General features: G+C 42.2%; 1 protein-coding gene across 2 annotated transcripts in view; it reads right to left on the bottom strand.

Moving 5' to 3' along the window:
• LOC115400510 (cGMP-inhibited 3',5'-cyclic phosphodiesterase A-like) overlaps positions 1-19,382 on the bottom strand; it is a 59,186-nt gene that overhangs the window by 14,484 nt on the left and 25,320 nt on the right. Inside the window, exons 2-3 of one of the 2 annotated variants that reach the window (XM_030108438.1) lie at positions 10,097-10,147; positions 613-858 (exon numbers count right to left, since the gene is read on the bottom strand). In XM_030108438.1, coding sequence (XP_029964298.1) covers positions 613-858; positions 10,097-10,147 — 297 coding nt within the window. The remainder of the gene's footprint in view (positions 1-612; positions 859-10,096; positions 10,148-19,382) is intronic. The other variant, XM_030108439.1, reaches the window with a different exon arrangement.

Genomic DNA, 19,382 nt, shown 5'->3' with positions numbered 1-19,382 from the left:
TTTTCTTGAATTGTTGAGAATCTTAATAAACACAGGATGAGAGCCAGATCTTCACAAGCGCTGTAAAAACACAAGAAATAAACACACAAGGTCCTATTTGTGCATCCATTACAAAGCTGCACTGAAAAATGTTCTGTCATTGTGACTTCTACATTGAGTATCTTTTGCTTTGTGTGTAACAGATATTCAGGTTTGGGCCCTCTGCTGTGACTACAATTCTACAATTCTACAATTTCATTTAGCAGACGCTTTTGTCCAAAGCGACGTACAACACAAGCAAGAATATAGACATAAGAAAGAAAGAAACCATTAGTAAATGCTTCAATTGCTTCAAGTGCGATTGGTCAAGGGAGTTGCCATCAAGTTGCAGAAGAGGAGCCACTACCCCCCCTTTTTTTTTTTGTTTTTTTTGACTGATGCTGTTTCTGTAAATCTCCTTTCTAAACTGGTGAAAACACAAACAGCTGGAAAAATATCTCTGCTTTAACACATTTTTAAGGCCTTTAGTTTACAGACTGAGTCTTCCAGCTGAGATCCTGCGATTTTTGTGTGATTATCTCAAAAGAAGAGACAAAAAAGGTTAAAAAAAAGACGAACTGAACAGACAGGAACCTTTGGAATGGCCAGTCTCTCTGCTCTTTCGGGGCCGTCCTCGGAGTCGGAGCAGGCGTGTGCGTCTGTGGAGGCGCGTGGTCGGTGTAGCGGCTGCAGGCTGATCTGGGTGCTGAGCAGGTTGCTGACGGCCTTCAGGGAGCTGCAGGTGTTCGGGGGCAGCGAGGGGTCGGCCAGCAGGTCTGAGATCAAACCGTGGGCCTCGCCCATCACCGCGATGTCCACCACCACACTGGTGCCCGAGGACTGCAGGGCGAGACGAGAGGAGAGGGGGAAAACACACTGGTTAATGACACGGCTTACCTCTCTTTACAGAGAGAGAATCAACATCTGTTTGTGTGCAGGAGACATGAAGACACGATCCACTTTTTCCAGACAGTAGAGGATTTTTCATCATTTCAGTAACTCACAATAACAGCTCTGTTACTTTACTAAAGCTGACATGTAATGTAACACTCTTATTTCTATTAAAAAAGTTTGAGCACAGTTAAATGGGTATCTCCATACTGCTTTCTGACTCAATATTTTAACAAACTGGACATGATTTCCTAAGTTCATACTTCTAAGGAAACAAGCATTCTGGTCATGTCTTTGAATTGAGGTGGAAAAGCCTCCAGAGAAAACATGCAATCTCCACATCGTAACTGAGCCCAGACTGTTATGCCACTAGGGAGCGGTGCTCGCCAGTGAAAACCAGGTTTTAAACTTTACCATCATGAAAACGATGACAAACCCTTAACAAGACGTCTTCAGACGATTCTAACATGCACGGAAAGCGCCAGAATTCAAAACAAATAGAAAGACTTTTGTTGCCTTCATTCAACCTGAGCATGAAATCAAACGTTTGTCTGACAGCAAAGTAAAGAACAACAAAATACCAAAAAAGTGATAACAAATAAAGTTACTTTCGTGAGCTCTGTAATGCCATATAGCTAATTAGAAAGCAAGGGATTATGGTTAGAGTTGGATTGATGTGGAATAATGCAAAACGTTGTAAGAGCTATGGTACTTTACACACTACAGCCGCGATTTATGCAGGAACAGCAAAGAGATGAGCTGCTCAGGAGAGGGTGAGGCTGAACAGACAGTCTGCTGCAGGCAGCTGAAGGTGACTGGATGTGTTGAGAGTCAGCTGAGCTGTGTCTCCTCACTGAACCTCAGATCATCCCTGCTATAAAATGATCGTCTCATCTCGCGACACATCAAACTGTCTGTTTACACTCTTTTTTCAGGACTCATTTGCTTGCAGTTGGAGCCAGTTTGACAATTTTGAGTTCTGGAATTGTGCCTGTTTTAGCTGAGTTTTTCTCTGCTTTGAGATAACTATATTTCTGTTGAAGGAATATAGTAAGTGAACTGAATTGTTTTTGAATTATAACATCAATTCAATGAAAAGTAGTGAGATCATTTAATGCATATCTTCATTCTAATATCCAATCAAACCATTGTATCAATACACAAGCAATATGTTGCCTATTTTATTCATTTAAGGAAGGAAAAATGCTGTTGTTGATATCATGTCAAGACAAACGGCGATAAAACAACTTCTGGTGTATCCATGCAGCTGGAAATAGACAGAAGGCCTTGTTTCCCAATTTACAAAACTGATTCAAGCATCAGCTTTTAGGGGGATGAGATGAAGCACAGACAGCAAAATGCATTTTAAACAACATATATGCACATTTACTGTTGACATATGTAACAGCAATATTGACTTTTGTGATGAACTTTTAAACTTGCAAAATGTGTGCATGGAGCAAGAACATTTTTTCACTTTTACCAAAGGCAGCGTCCCGTTGAGTGAAGTCAGTCGTTCACAGTTTTCAGCTGCATTTTCCCCACGTCCTAATTACAAACCATTTGTAAGTTTTCGATTAAAATCAACTTTCCCATCGAAGAGAAACCACAGAGAAATTCAAATATTCTCTTGCTGAGTTCTTCTGCATGTTTATCTGAAGTTTCTTCTGAACAGTTTTCACATCTGATATCAAGATGGGACACATTAAAGTAAACATAAATTTGGGTAGTGACATGCTAAACAGCAAAAGAACATAGTTCCACTCTGGGAAAATTCTTGTAGAAAATCTCGTCAGACAGGCAAAATAACACACAGTCTGCAAACCTATCTGCAGTAGAATCATCTGTATTTACCTGCCCTGTCAGATGCAATTCACCATGTGCTGCAACGGTTTCAAGACTGCGTCCGATTTTAAAGCGCATGTGTTTGACCTCCTGTCTGTACAGTTTTAAGTATTCCTGAAAAACAACGCAAAACACCAGGAGAGAGAAGCATGTAATAGATTAAAAAAAATATGCTTGGTAATGATAACGTCTCACACAAACATCTTATTACTGACGACATGGTGTTGTATTTTATTTTATGATTGTGAATATACAATGTATTTTACCCATAATGCATCAAGAGACAATGAAATATGACTTTTTTTTTTAATTATTTGATTGTAGTAAGTTAAGTACTCCCCTTTAACTCAACTTATCCACCAGGACAATGGCTGGTAAAATATAAACGAGCCTCATTAGCTCGGATCTATATAAATCCATAGTAATGTTGACATGGAATTTTCTCTTCCCTCCTTCTCTTTCTCCTCCACGACAGGAGTAGATAAAGCACGGTGATCTAGATCTTAACTTTGTTGGAAATATTTACATGTTTATGTCACTTGTTTCTGTCACGTGCATATTACAAACATTTGCTTTTGCATTTTTGCATCTACAGTACTTTGAGGATTTTTTTGTTACAGTATTTTACAGTACAGTAAGTCTGAATATGATGGCTTCTCCGTGGAGCACTTGAATGCATCATGAGAGCAGACCAGGCAGCTCCTCGTAGTTCAGATCCTTTGGAGTCCAAGTTCTGGCACTGGTGATATTGTGAATGTACTGTGATTACCAGAAATCCTTCGGATTTGGTTGTTGAATAAATATGACAGTAACAAAGTACGTAATATTGATAGTGCGAGACTGTTCTGTGCTCAAATGTTCTCGTTTCTGCTGATAATATCTTACATGAATCCTCTGAAATATCCAACTGATCGCACACAGCCATAACATCATGGATGAAATGTAAATTAAAGTCGGATCCATAGCACCAACAAGAAACGGCACGCAAGGTGAACAATGGCAGAGCTTAAGGAACAAGAGCTGATTATAAGACTGTGCGAATCAAAGCATTAAATCTCCCACTCTGCTCTTCTCCAGCATCTTTCTCCGCACGTCTGTGCCAGCACATGACGCCAATAAGCTTGCACGGTCACTCCATCCATAAGCCTTCGCTCTCCCATCTGCCAGGCCCTCCAGGCTACTACACTGGCAGCAGCTACTCTGCCTGTGTGCGTGCCAAACTTTCTCACTTTGCTTGTAATTGAATTCACACGCCCGCCTTACCTGTACGTGAAAGCCTTTCTATTCCCTAAAAGGAAGGTGTCGTGAAACGCCACCCTTTTCCCGCCCACAGACATGTGTTTTCTTGAGTCTGCGGAGAAAACAGGGGACTATAAAAGCTAATCACCCCTCTGTATCCAAACAACGAGTCAGATGATTCTCACGGCCTGCCTCTTTAAACGGACTGTATCAGCTCCTCAAAGCCACCGCGGCTCCGAGCTGTGATGTGATGAGTAAGTGCATCAAGAAGACCGTTTCCTGGAAGAGCCTGCGTCTGTATGTTTGCACGTGTATGAGTGTGCGTGTGTCAAATCAACCTGAACAAAACCCATTAGAGCACTCCAGAGCTTTATGACATCCTGCTATTGTGACATTCACCGATTACCTGGCAGTAATGGACTATGTCAAGCTAATGTCGGAAAGGAAGCGAGACGGCAGAAAACCATTCATTTGTCAACGTGTAAACACGCACTCAAGAAGTTGTTTTGTCCTATTTTCAGTTCCTTCTAGATTCACTCACTTTGGCTGTATATAGAAACCTAACGTGCACGTTTCACAAATGCATCTGATGCAACCCGCAGGAGCACTGGAGCTGATGGAGTGCTACAGAGTGCTGCTCTGGTGGAGACACGGTGGAGAGGCACGGCAAGGGAGAAGGTTATTGATTCCTCCCAGCATAAAGGCCCACAGGATACAGCAGGACGAGCAATGGTCAATGGATAAATCAACAGCGGACACACACACACACACACACACACACACACACACACACACACACACACACACACACACACACACACACACACACACACACACCAACATGCACGCACTTACATACATGCACAGAGACAAGCGTGCAGCAGAACTTCCCCCTGGGATCAGTCTGTCAGGCTCTCAAGGTAATACAGTACACGCTGCACACAGGAAGATGGGCCGTAATCCCTCAACAAATGCAGTGCTCTGTTACAGGAGACAGCAGTAAACACTGATGATATACGCAGATAAAAAAAAAATAGGATCAGGGTGCATCATGTTCCTAAGAATAGAAACGCTGATTTCAATCACAAGGCACATCATCATCATCATCATCATCATCATCATCAACTGATATCCACTCACATCAGTGTTCAAAAGCAGGCAAACAAATAATAATTTAAAATAAAAAAAGTTCTCCCGGGTGGGTCATGGCCCTCCGCCTGGGTGGGGGGGTTGGCTCCTGGGCTCTTGGGCCTTGGGCTCTCGGCCCTGCCCGCCCCGGGCGTCCGGCGCCCGGGGTGGACCGGCTCCTGCCGGTCGTGGCTCCGCGGGGCCCGGGCCCCGGGGCTGCCGGGGTCCCCGGCCGGGGCTTTCTTCTGCCCCGTTTCTGGACTGGAGCGTGGGCGTCTGCCTGGGGGGGCGGCTTGGATCCGGGCTCTGTGATGACCGCCGGCTGTCTGGGCTCTGAGGGCCTCTCTGGCCTGCTTCTGGCCTTCTCAGAGGTCAGAGGTCATATATGCATGATCACTATCACCATCACTGTCACCATCATATTCACATGATCACGTCGATCTTTAATCACTCTTCACATACTGGGTTACCTTGTCTTCTTGTGGTGGTTAGACTAATGGTGATCTGTAGCAGACCTCTCTTGATGCACGCCCCTAGTTTACTACTAGTTACGACTAGCTATATTCAAAAAAAAAAAAAAAAAAGGGTTTGTGGTGTCCTTGCATTTCCTTCCTCCCCTACACCTCCTTTTATTTTTGTGGCCTGGTCTGTTCACTAATATGGTTCGGGAAAAAAAAAAAAAAAAAAAATGTATGTATGGTTCTGTAATTTTCTGTGTTGGTTGTCGGCTCTGTTTTGGTGTTGTCTAGATTGGGGGTTTGGGATTGTTCTAGGTTGCGTGTGGTGCGTCGAAAACACTGTTTTGTATTGTGACTTTGTACATAGGTTGTGCCCCCCCCCCCCCCCCCCCCGTTCTCCCTCTCTTTATCTTTCTCTCTTTCTGTCCCTGCTCTCTGAGCGTTTCCGTCCCGGTCCTGTCCGGCAGCCATGCCGGATGCCAGCTTTAAATAAAGGCAGCAGCAGGAGGAGACTCAGTCTCGTCCTGCTGCTAATATTAAAATCTGTTCGGACAGTAAAAGGCTACAATCATACAATATTGCACGCCCCAGCTGCCGAACAGGACAAGGGAAAAAAATAAATAAATAAAATAAATAAATAAATAAATAAAATAAAAAAAGTTAGATGTGTTGAAGATGAAAGAAATATCACAAAGTCGGCCACCGGGTTTTGTCTGAAACGTTTTTCTGTCAAAGGAGAAATCCATTTTCTCTGACATGTCCGTTATACACAGTTGCACACTGCTTTGTCAATACCAGGGTCTCAAACATGCAGCTCATGGGACAGTGGCAGACCGCAGGAGGGTTCCTGAGGGATGGCCTTGTAAAGTGGAAATCACACAGAAATCATTATTTGGAGGAAAAAGAAAAACAAAAAAGTAGCTGCTGTTACTCATTGATCCACTGGGGGTCACACTGTTTCACACTGAGAGACTCAGAAGAGAAGAGCAGAGGAGACCAGTGGTGTCTAACTCACTGTTTAGGCTGCAGGATGTTCAATAAACACACATACAAACATGTGATGATGTTAATGTATCTGTGCTTTAATATTTATTGTTCCTTTTTTTCAACACATTCAGTGTATTGACTTTGTTGTGTGATCACAATCACATTTTTCTTTCCTGCACAGATTGATTCTTTAAATCAGCACAGCATGGAACGATAACTCCTGACAGATCAGTCGGATTCAATAGAATCACTGCTGTAAGGGTAAAACTGTCTGACGACAGTGTAAACCCTGCAGCTCACGTTCCCCATTAGTGGGTGAACAGTCCGACGCTTGGTGAATTCTGCTTCACGGTGATAGGATGAGTCAACATCGAGGGATCAAAACGTGACGTTGTTATGAACGCTTCGTCACACACAGGCCCGTCAGCAAAGATATGCTACGTAGCTATTATATAGTTATTGTACAAACTTTTCTGACACCTCCTGCTTGAAACATAATTTGCAATATCTATAATTGTGCATGTGGATACAGTGATGACGATAAATTTGCAATAAAATGAAGTCCAAACAGATCTGAGACTTTTTCTGTACGGAAACAGTGACAGGTAGGATTTTATCAAGTTTTTATTGTGAATTTTCATTAGACGTGAACATGCTCAGGATGTACGTTTTGTACTAAAGTTGAGTTAAAAGCCTGTCTGTGTCTACAAGCATTCATTTTATTTCTTTAACTGGACTGGACCCTGTGGATCTTGAACTGAAATGAGTTTGACAGCTCTGGTTAAGAGCATGAAGCTCACGAACAGAGACAAAACACAAACAAAACACACGCATTAGTGTGAGTGTGTGTGTGTGTGTGTGTGTGTGTGTGGCTTGTCGCTATTCGAGCGCACATCAGCATCACACTCAGTTTTAAAAGGTTTTGAGATAACAGGCACACGTGCGGATGATACATATCTGAAACGATTTCTTCGCCCCACTTGCTCCATGAAAACGAAGCCGCCACCACCCACTTTTGTTTTTACTCTTCCTCTCCTTGTCGCAATTATTTTTCCTCCGCTTTCCCATATCTGCTATTTCCCACTGTCTCAGATTTCCCTCCCTAACCCCCCCCCCCTCCCCCCTCCCCCCCAGCCCTCTCCTGAGAGACAGTTAGGAAATATCTAGCAGATCAGGCAGATGGTGAGAGCAGAGAGGGAGAGAGAGATGGATAAAGAGAGGAAAAAAAAAGAGTGATAGAGAGATAGGAGCTGAGTCCACAGGCAGGCCGTGGTCAGTCAAGTGAAAAAGAGAACAGCTCACTCTGGCAGACCAGCTGAGCTCCTCCAACAACTGTAAATACAGCAGTACGGAGGGGAGCTGCCCCATTCCTTTGGTACCATTGCATCAATAGCGCGGACAGTTGTGAAATATGCACCTCTTTCACCTCTTTCAGGTCTAAGAAGTATTTTTGAAGAAGCAGACAAAGCATGCCAGGGGCCAAGTTCAGGCTCGGGATATTTTTTGCTGGATTTGCAGAGCTGGAGCTGCAAGGTTTCCGTGCAGGTACTGACGATGAACTCATAAAAAAACACTGAGAAACTGATTTCACCTCATCTCATAACCAACAGAACTGAACTATGTAAACTACTGTGTTGAAGTGAGACTACGCAAAGATAACACCTTCACCCTCACCAGGTTTACTGTGGAATAATAGTGACAACTCCAGCAGCAGTTTCACCCTCCTGCTTCCCAACAGCAGCCTCTCACACGCGTAATTGACCTAAAAACTAGGCTCTATCAAGAAGCTTAATTTAGACATTGCTTCAAGTTGTCCTATTTAAACCATCTCATCATTACTGATTAAATGACTTGCCCACACGAGCATGCATAGACGATCCCACACACACATACACACACACACACACACACACACAGGAGGCTGATTTTAACCTAACCTGTTTTAAAAGATGTGCTTGGTCCTGGTGCCGTCCCATGTTACTGGCCGAGTGCCTCCTCTGCATCGTTTGCAAGTCGCTCAGTCCTGATTGTTGTCTAAATGAACACAAACTCCAGCAGCTTTGTGCTTCTTCTATTTTTTTTTTTTCCTTCCTTGAACTCCAAATGTCAAATCAAGTAACAGACAACAGTCTCAAGCCAAGGCAACTGACATTTCAGTAATGTAGCCCACAAACACTTCCTCACCCTCCTCCCTGCTCGGCTGTCTCACGAACCTCCCCCTGTCCCCTCTCCCGCCCCCGCCTTCTTTATCTGCCAATTGCAAATGTTCACTGGAGGTTCCAGGGATGAGGAGACCAGCGGTCGGAATCAGCTGAATGTATTGGAAATACCTGGTTGCTGGGAGACATCGGGGCAAAGATCAAAAGGAATCATCGATGGGCCATAAAATAGTAGTTGGGGGCTCAGATGGCTGCAGTCACGCTGCGCCCACTACTTGTCAAGAGTTTCCTGTGATACGTGACAACCAGGTAGTGACTAATGCCTCTTATCAGACAAGTACTTTCCCGGGAAAACTGATAAAGTAAAAAATCTGTAAAGATGTGGAGTTTTAAAGGGACAGTCGGCCGGATGTAAGCAATGAGGCTTCAGTGCAGCAGGGGGCAGTAGTGAGTGTCCTCAGTTCACAGTCCCTCCAGCTCCCCACTCACAGCTTTACTGGCTTGCTTTTCACTTATTAGTGAACCAGAAGCTTCAGGAAAGTTTTTGAGCATTTGTGGCTGTTTTTTTGTTGGAGTTCAGCATATGCTCCTCTCTCTAAGAAAAAATGTTGTATAACTCAATGCACCACCTTGTGGCCCAAAATGGTATTACAACACTAGATGTTCCTTTTTTTTACCTTGTTAGCCCCTTTAGCTATTCCTGCAATACGAAAACCTCTGAGATGGCGTGTATTGATATAATGATATTTGTATTTACACAACCCTTAAAGCTTGGAACAAAATATGGGAAACATCCTGTACTTATTATGACACTAAAATCATTCTAAATGTGTATGATTGATTTTCCTGACCAAATGTGAAGTTGTGTTACTTTCCAAAGTTGCTTCTGCTTATTCTGGAAATCTGCACTTGGCCTAAATATAAAGAACATTTTCAGCTCATAAGGTTAATGTTGGGTTTAACCATTCTTTAAAATACAGCAAACAGATTAATCTTTTAAAAAAGTAAAATACAAGGAAAATGTTTATCTTCCAATCATTTAAATCAAACTATAAAACTCAGATACACACAAAAGTATTGGAATTTTTTTTTTATTAATTTCAGCTACAGTATATGAGTGATGAAAATGAAAACATCAGTCGCTGAAGATATCAGAAGATTCCAAAGACATCGAGATAAAATGTAATCATCTAATCAACAAGGCATTTAAAATTGTAGCAACGTTAACAGCTTTGTTTGTCAGGCGTAGAAATTACTGAAACGTCAATGAACTTTTCAGATTGAAATGTTTTGAGATGCAGGTCAGAGTTTGCACGCAAACACACACACACACACACACACACACACACACACACACACACACACACTAACCTGGGATTTGCTCAGCGCTCTCTTGTAGTCCCATTCTGTTTGACACATCATCTGGAGGTAGAAGCACAAAAACAGGAGTGACCGTCAGAGATCTGTCCACTGCACCACCACAACATGCAAACATGCCCGAACACAGAGGCTCTTTCCCCTCCCTCCTTCGCTTGCCCCCCTCCTCCACCCACCATCCCTCGCTCCATCAACCCATCTAAAAATAAAACAAGAGCAGGCAGCGTTGATGAAGAAAAAGAAAAGGACACATCACCCTTAATGCTGGAGGGTTGATCTACATACGACTCTCCTCACCCCCTCGCCCACCAACACACTCTCTCTGCCCTTTCTACTCTGGCTTTTATTCTTCTTTAAGAGGAGGAAAGTGTAAAATTCAATTTCACACTTGACTCGCGCACGACAGGTTTGGAGTGATTTTTTCCTCAATGTGACAGGATTCTGTTCTTGGGCACTTGGAAGGGAACTTTTCAAAACCAGCACAAAAAAAAAAAAAAAAAAATCCAGCTTGATTTCTGCAGTGAAACACAAAAAATGAAAATGACACGGACCGTTTTGAACAATGCAGCATCAGAAAGCCTCACATATTGCAAAAGCAAACACATTAAGCTGTAGTATTAAGCAACTCCCAAAAACCTCAGGTGTGAATAAATCCACTCACTGGAAGACGGCAGAGAAATCATTCAGTGATATATGACTACTGTAAGACGTACTCCTCTGACCTACATTTCATGCTGCTGACAGCTGCTGTAGCGCTGAAGAAGAAGACTTCAGAACTCAGTCTCAATACATGCAATGTGGAAGCAAGCACAGTGTTTCATTTTTTTCACTTTGAATTTTATGTACGTGACATCCGTGAGAGCACCTGACAGCTTCAGTTACAGTCGACAAGAAGTCTGCTGCACGCCAACAGTGTGATCCGGAAACTATGTAGTATGTGTGGAGAAATTAAATTTTGTGCAATGCAAAGTTTGTTCCTTGGATTAAAGGACTTCTAATTAGCCTGCAACACAATATTAAAGCAAAACAGGTTTTCTTGTTTTCCCCTGCTACACCTGCGACTGTAACAGGGGTGTGAAATATCTGAGAGTCATCGGCCAAAAATGGAAGGTGAAATCCAATTTTTCAGTTAAGATAGTCCTGATTCCAATTTGTCCCACTTTTTTTTTTTTTTTTTTTTAAGATTAGCAGCCAAAAACAACACAGGTGGAAATCACTGGGGGACCAGGGAAGTCTGGACCACCCACTTCCTCTGCTCAGGGCTTTTTATGTCAAGTTATGTTCAAGGTTAATTCATGTCTGCAACCATGTGTGTTACCAAACTAATCAGATGAAGTGGCACAGAAGATGGACAGAGTGATGTAAAACCAAATATTAAGATGGGATTCCTGCCCATGTACAACTTCAGCTTTTTCACAGTAGATTTTGAAAAAAGAGCATTAAATCGAGACATTTTAAGAATTTAATTCTTTGTCTTTGCACCAAAACAAAGTAAACATTTGGAAGTTTCTGTTATTTGTGCATTATTCTGCTGTCACTTCTCTGATCCATGATATGGCCCTTGAACTGGTTAAAACTCAGTCATTCCAGGTTCTGGACGCTGCGGTTTTGTGGAGTAAGATGGTCGATGGCATGAGAGCGAACCCTGAGCGGTCTGAAGTCACGTGATCCGATGAGTCTGAGGCTGAATGAGCTCCTGCGCCGCCTCGGCTCAGCAGAAATGACGGTGAGAAGGTTTGTCCATGATGGCCTTCAGCTTTCCTCTCATCCTCTCCTCCGTCTCTGCCCCCATGACCCCCCCCCCCCCCCCCCAACTCCACCTCTAATCAGTGTACTTAGGAAGCACAAGACTATTAATGACTTCCCTAAATGGTTATTTCATTATTTAGTCATTAAATGTAATTGAATTTTGTCTGTTAATGGCAGGTGAGCCTGGATTTACTTTACTGTAACATATTAAAAAAAAATTAATAAACCCATTATTACTGTTAATTTAATGTTGCAAATGTAAAACATTCATGTGATTGGAGTGAGGCACTGTGAAGGTCCTGCAGGACACTGTGGTGACTGTCTACAGGCACAAAGCCTCATTTCTATTAGTTTTTCAACTCTTCATATTATGCACAAACTGGGATTTCTAGTTCCTACATTTGCCGGATCTTCTCGGCAGTAAAGCGTTTAAATGTGGCTCCGCCGTAACTTCTATTGAACAAGCTGCATGTATGAAGAGAAGATCACGAGAAGATGGAAGAATGTAGATAATTCTTGATTTGCATTCTGATTGTTACTGGATCGCTGGTCACAGGCTAATGTTGTGCACGCTCGCGTGTGTGTGTGTGTGTGTGTGTGTGTGTGTGTGTGTGTGTTTCTGGGGCAGTCATAGCTTGTAGACTCGTGTCATGTAATGTGATGACCTGACAGTGCGACTGTCATCCGCTGAAGATGACTTTGCCTCTTGAATGGCAGATGAGATAATCTGCTTAATACAGTGGATTTCTGTTTAATGCTGAAGATTCCCTGAGGAGGGAAATTTGATGGCAAGAATGGAAAAAAAAAAGCAGGAATGCCAAATCATTTCAATCCTTTGCCGTGTTAAATATGCACACTAAGGTAGGATTATTTATTAAAGGAACCAGAAGCTCCAATAAAGCCATTGCATGTTTGCATTTCTGTACTGTAGCATAAATCAAACTTCCGAATCACAAATGAGTCCCTGTTTTTCAATCACAACCATTCCAGCCTCCTCCTTCCAGCCAGGCCATTAAATCCTCCTCCGTGCTCTGCCGTCCCTTGACAGGCTCCATTACGGCTCAAATACACTCCTCTTGTCAAGTCTGTGAGCGGCTGGGAAATCACCGCGACCTAACGTACTCGTGAGCCCCATAATCTTTGACAGCTTCATCATTCAGTCTTAATTAGAGTGATACTAATTTCACTCGTTCAAACCGAGTCAACAGCGGTGCGTGCGAGCGGGGATGCTTCACGCTCCACACGTGCATCTGCAGCCGGCGCTCTGCAGGGGGAGCTCTGTTTGTGGGCTTCAGCTCAGCCCAGGGTCTCGGTTGTGTAGGAGTTATATTTGCAAAGGTTCAGTATTCTGAACAGTCAGTTTCCTTGTGTCACCGAATAACCCGAAATGCGTGTTTTTCTATCATATTTAGGAAATCAGAGCACCCAGGGAAGAGATCCATGCATGCACAGGAAAAACACACACCCTGTGCACTGAGAGGTGGCCACAAGCCTGGGATCGGACCGGGGATTTGTGTGCTATAACATGAAATGTCAGTGATTTAGGCATGAAATCATTTCAAAAATGACATTTTTCCTATTTTATTAAAAAGGAGCTGAATACACAACTCGATATTGGGTTTTGGGTTTTCATTACCTGTGAGCATTAATATCAATATCTAAAACAATAACTGACTGAAATAAATCGTCCTGTGTGGACTGATATGGTCAAGCTTCCCATTTGAACTCGGCTTCTATTTTATGTTCCGATGTCTTGTCTTGAGCATCTATATTTCATGTTTTTATGAGTTTATAAAGAAACTTAGTTTAAAAGTAAAACCTTTACTATGATTTCAAAAATCAAAACATGCTGCACTTGGAAGAAACTGAAAATCTGTCGGCAGTGACTGATCTGAAGACTGTCACACACATTTCATTTAAATTAATCCCATCAGCAAAGACTTCTTCATTCTGTAACAGATCTTCGCCAGTGTATCCTACAGGTTGTTTGAGACCAGGGCTTTCTAGCTACTGAAGGGCCAACGGGCCACGTGTGGCTCTGGAGTTGCAGGTTGCACACCCTTGTTTAAGAGAGACACTCTCTAATAATGGAAATAAAATAAATGACTAGAAAATATAAAAATGTATTAAAACCTAGACAAAATGTACAAAACCTAGTCTGTGATCGGATGGCCGTAAACTGTGCAGGGATGCAGGACACTGAAAACCCAATAAGCAAAAATCACTGCAGTCTCACGAACTCCAGAAAAAAAAAAAAAAACAAAAAAAAAAACACACACACACTTTTCTGACGTCACAGCTGAAAAATCAAATCATTTACATTTAAAACACATTTATTTGATCTGTTTTGTTCCCTCCGGTGGTGAAGTAGCATTAATCAGGATGATTAGCCCTCTGGCAGATGACACACTGGTTACTGCTGCAGTTTATCCGGTTTATTATGAATTAATTAGGATCATCTCAGATGGTCCTGAACATTGTAATCCTTCATGTCCTTTGACAATCATGCAGGCTTTTCAGCTGTCATGACCTAATTGTTGAAGCTGTCTGGAAAGCTAAAAATAAATACACACACAGCCTCAAAGACAATCTGGTAGATTTGGATAAAAAAAAAAAAAAAAAAAAAAAAAACAGTTTTAGCCTGTGACACTCAGCACAACATGGTGTGATGTTTCGTTCTGAACCACGTCGGGAAACTTGGACTAAGTGACAACGTTTAGGAGTGATCCAGAAATCTGTGTGTGTGTGTGTGTGCGTGCGCGCGCGCACTGTGAAGTACTGAAATACCACGTAAGAGCTTCAGGAACAAAAGTGCCGCGCGGATTTATGTCTGTGAATTACTTGTACACGTGCACGCCCACACAAGCACGCAAGTACAGTTGAGGACGCACACGTGCACCGACACACACACCAACACACACACGCACACAGTGTCACGACTCAGACACTCTGGCCCTGAAAAACCCAGCAAGCCAGATCAAACCCCCCCCCACCAACGGCCAGCAACCGCTCTCACGAGATCGAGAGAGAGAGAGAGAGAGAGAGAGAGAGAGAGAGAGAGAGAGAGAGAGCACCGCGAGAGCACGAAACGGAGATCATCACAAGTCGACGGCTGCAGAAACAGTTCTCCCGTCAGGCCACGACTTCCTGTTTCATGTGAATAATTAGCGTGGAAGCAATGAGAGGCAGAAGATGAGGACGTAACGGCCCCGTGCAGACCGATCATTACCTCGGTCTTATCTCATCTCACCTCTCGTCTGCTCATCTGTTGGTCTCGTGGTTCCTTGTAAAACAATTAGAACACAAATCACAGGCAGCTATACTTTCCCTTAGTAAATCCAACTTCAGAATAGTTTATTTTAGAGGCTTTATTTCAAGTTGGCAATGGAGGGCTTGTTTAAAATACCAGCAAAAGAGAGAAGCATTGCATTGTTTTTCCACATTAAGTTTAATAAATGCATGTTTGCATGTATTTCACTATAAGCATCAGCCATAAAAAGTGAGCAAGGCTTATCACGATAAACAAGTCATCAAATGCAAATATTTAAACACCAGGCAGCTTCAGGAGGGAGATATTAATCATTCTGAGCTGCTGATATTCTTTTTGAAGCACCTCCATACTCACTAATCATTAGAGCCTGTTTTATTGTCCTGTCGTGTTGCTGCTCGGCATCCTATTCAACTGAAACCTGAACCTTTTTTTTTTAATCCAAACTGATGCATTTTCACCCCCAAAGAAGTAGAGTTTAGCCAATAAACACAGCGAGCTGCCAGATGGATTTGGCAAAGCAGGCTGTGCATACACAGCTCACGCGTGTGTGTGTGCTCGTGTATGAGTGGGGAAGGAGATGGGACTCCTGGGCTGGATTACCATGACTCACACACACACACACACACACACACACACACACACACACACACACCCACACACACACTTGAATTCAAACATGCGCTCATTGCCGCCATCACTCAAAACCCTGTTAGAGCAGCTCACTGATGCTAATTGTTCCCAGTCAGCAGGGTCCTGTCAATGCACTGTGAAACCAGACCACGCCAACGATGGCTTATTGATCTTATTACGAAGCTCACGTCACTCTGTCGGGAGGGCATTTGTGTGCCTGCGTGCAAATGCTCCACGGAGCAACGGAAAACATCCATCAGAATAATTACTGAAAAATCCGCTGACAGGAAACACAGTTTTTATGACTTGTGCTGTTGAGATGTTTGACTATACACATGTAAATAAAATTATATCTGCATTCATATGACCAGGCTTCGTATTAGATTACCATGATTCGCTGTTCTGATTACATTCCTTCCTGCAGGACTCCTTCAACATGTCTGCTGTATTGGATCTGGATTACGGTTCGGGCAACTCATGAAAATCATCAGTTGCTCGAAAATTGACTTCACTGAAAGAACTAAACAGCAAAATTGTATATGCAATGAAAGAAGATGGTGTTAACACAGTGGACTGTTAGGAAATCTGGACATTGATTCAAAGCCCATTCAAACTAGTCGATTAGTCAATCCAAACAGCCATCATATAAAGTTGTGTAGCTCCACTTTTCGTTTCCCAAACAGATCTGATCTATCAATAAATGAACTCCACAAGGCATCTTAACTGATCTTGAGTATCCGACACCAACGTGGCGTCAGCAATGTTGGGCCCCAATGGAACAACAATTCAATGATCCTCGGCCACTTTACACCCTGTTGCTGATTCACTGCTTTTTACTGGACTGGATCACTTTTATTAGTGACACTGGCTGACTGGTAACCGTCAACAAGAGCTGCAGCTCTTCAGATGCTCTGAAGCAGCCGTCCAGAAATCAAAATGTAGTTTGTTTTCCGAGTGTAATCGTCAAAATTCATACAATTAAACAACGTTTGTGAAGCTTTTCAAATATAAAATTCAAAGTTTTTCATACAAATGATCAGGAGTGGCTTTACACTGAGGTTTAGAAAAAAATCTCTCTATTAAAATGTCCAAAATATGGAGAGATGCTCATTTTCTGACAAACACCTTCATTAGGACCAAAAGGTAAACATCAGATCTGAATTCTTTGCTGTCACTTGGTCATTTCCACCTCAGAACATTACAGCAGTGTGCTTATAGATCGCTGGAGCTGATTACGAGAGCAAAGATACCAAACAAGATTATGTTTCATCACAAACCCATCAATTCACCCTGTATGTTGTAATTTCCCTGGTTTCTTCAAACCGCACGATGATGAGCCATTATTGATCATAAATGGAAATAAAACATTGAAAAAAGGGGGAAATACATTGAAATCAGTGCTGCTTGAGGAATAAATCTCATTTAGATGAAAATATAAATTCAGATCATAAAAGACTAAAAAAAAAGGATTGGTTTTGCACCATTCCAATAAATGTTTTTATAAATAAATGGACAAATGGACATTTGGCATAAAAACGGGTTTTTATGCCAAATGTCCAGCTAACACTGCAAACTGCAGTGATTATACACACTTATTTATTCATATCCATATGCAACACTAAAACACTACAGATGAGTAAAGTGCAAGTTTTTAGCTTTTTGTCTATTTATGTCTTCTACATATATGAAAATATATATTTGCAGAGGAGTGTGAAGAAGCTGAAAAACAATTAATTTACCTCCTTTTTCATCAATCTGAATTTAACGATTCAAATATTAAACAAACTGAGCTCAGAAATTAAAAAGAGACAGATTTCTCAGACAGATGTATATGAACAAAAACAAGAATCGTGTTAATGATAAAGATAAAATAAGAGGAAGTAAATCTGTCACTTGTGTTCATCAGTTCATTTATAGCTCTGTCCCTGAATGTCTCATGTGTGCATAGATTGTGGTCATGGCAGCCAGTAACATTACCTCAGGCAAGTGAGTGTGTGTGTGTGTGTGTGTGTGTGTGTGTGTGTGTGTGTGTGTGTGTGTGTGTGTGTGTGTGTGTGTGTGAGCGTGTGTGTGTGTGTGTGTGTGTGTGTGTGTGTGTGCGTGTGTGCGTGTACACTTATGTGCTTCACAGTGGAAGTTGCATGACTAAGCCTTTGCATGTACTGTCAAGTGGAGGCATGCATGTCTGTCAGCGGCTTCAGATGTGTACATCTCGTATTTTCATGTTTGATGCATGAACTGCTGCGTGTGGCCTGGCAGTGGCGTGTGATCGTGTGCGCTGTCGCGGGACGCCTCGTAACAAATGATGGTGATAATGTTGAATGTGCTCTGGGTAATTACACGGCACGGTTTAAAGACAGCACTGTCAATGAGAAAACATCCTCTCTCAAAGCTTTTTAGCATGGATGGTGTGAGTGATCAGCAGTGGCACGCGATAGCCATGCGGTGTTGAAAACCTCTTGGCTGATGAGCTGAAGGAGGGCTTCAGCTGGCTGATGATTTCATTTATTTTAATGCTTTCCAACCATCAAAACAAAGGAGTAATATGTGAGCTTCTGCACCTTTTAAAATTTCATTATCTTCCAGTACTTCCAAGTTACTGTTACTGTTTTTTAGAGTACTGAGAAGCTCATGTTAAAAATGTTCGATGCGTTGCTGCAGTGATCTGTAATGACGTTTATACTTGAGCGTGTCTTTTCCTGAATCTTTTAAATGTTATAATCCAGTGAGGAGTTAGAGTTATATCAAGCATCCACACCAAACCATGTAAGGACAGGAGTTATGATGCTTCACTAGCAGAATTTACACATGAAATTAATGAAATAATTGTATTCTCAAATATAATGTACATTCTTGCTGAAAGTTCATGAGACCTCTAATCGCAATTCAATTCTTTTAAAAGAGAAGAATTAGTTACTGCAATGATACTCAAGGTTTACTTAAGGATGCCTTATAATTTAAAGTATTTGAAATATCCCTCATCTGTATGAACAGACAGATCATTCAGTGACATAATCAGAAATTTGGTGTCCCAGAGGTGACAGAAAATGGGCTTTTATGCTTAGAAGACAAACGAGACAAATCTAAATTCTCTGGAATCACATAAACAGAGAGATGAAGTGTCATCTGCATCAAAAACCAAACAAAAGCAGCTATTTTCAAGTCTTATAGACAAAGTAGAAAAGTACCAGTGAATGTAAATAAACACTTTTTCAAATTTTCAAGTCTCTCATAGACAGGATGTGAAAGCATGTCTGGGTTAAAAAAGACCTCTGTTCACCCTGATTTAACCACAGACATGAGGCTACGTGCTGATCCTCGGGCCCCGTCCAGCTTGTCCCCAAACAAAAACGCGCTAAAAACTACTGCTTTACAGCTGCAGCAGCAAATGGTGGAGTTTCACAAACAAACGCACGCCAAAAAACACATTTCAGTGGAGAACTGAATAACAGGAGCTGCCGGTGTGAGGATGATGAGGATGATGAGGACGATGAGCAACTCAGGCTGAAGGCAACACAAACAATACAGTGGGGGGTTACTCCAGACAGGCCAGTCCTCTGCCTCTCTTGATATTATCTGCCTTGGCATTAAAGTTATGAGACAAACATGCCAATTCAACATATTCTTCTA

The sequence above is a fragment of the Salarias fasciatus genome, chromosome 14 (genome assembly GCF_902148845.1).
Source record: "Salarias fasciatus chromosome 14, fSalaFa1.1, whole genome shotgun sequence".
NCBI classification, from domain to species: Eukaryota; Metazoa; Chordata; class Actinopteri; order Blenniiformes; family Blenniidae; genus Salarias; species Salarias fasciatus.
The sequence above is the reverse complement of the archived record's forward strand: the minus strand, read 5'-3'. Positions and strand labels throughout refer to the sequence as shown.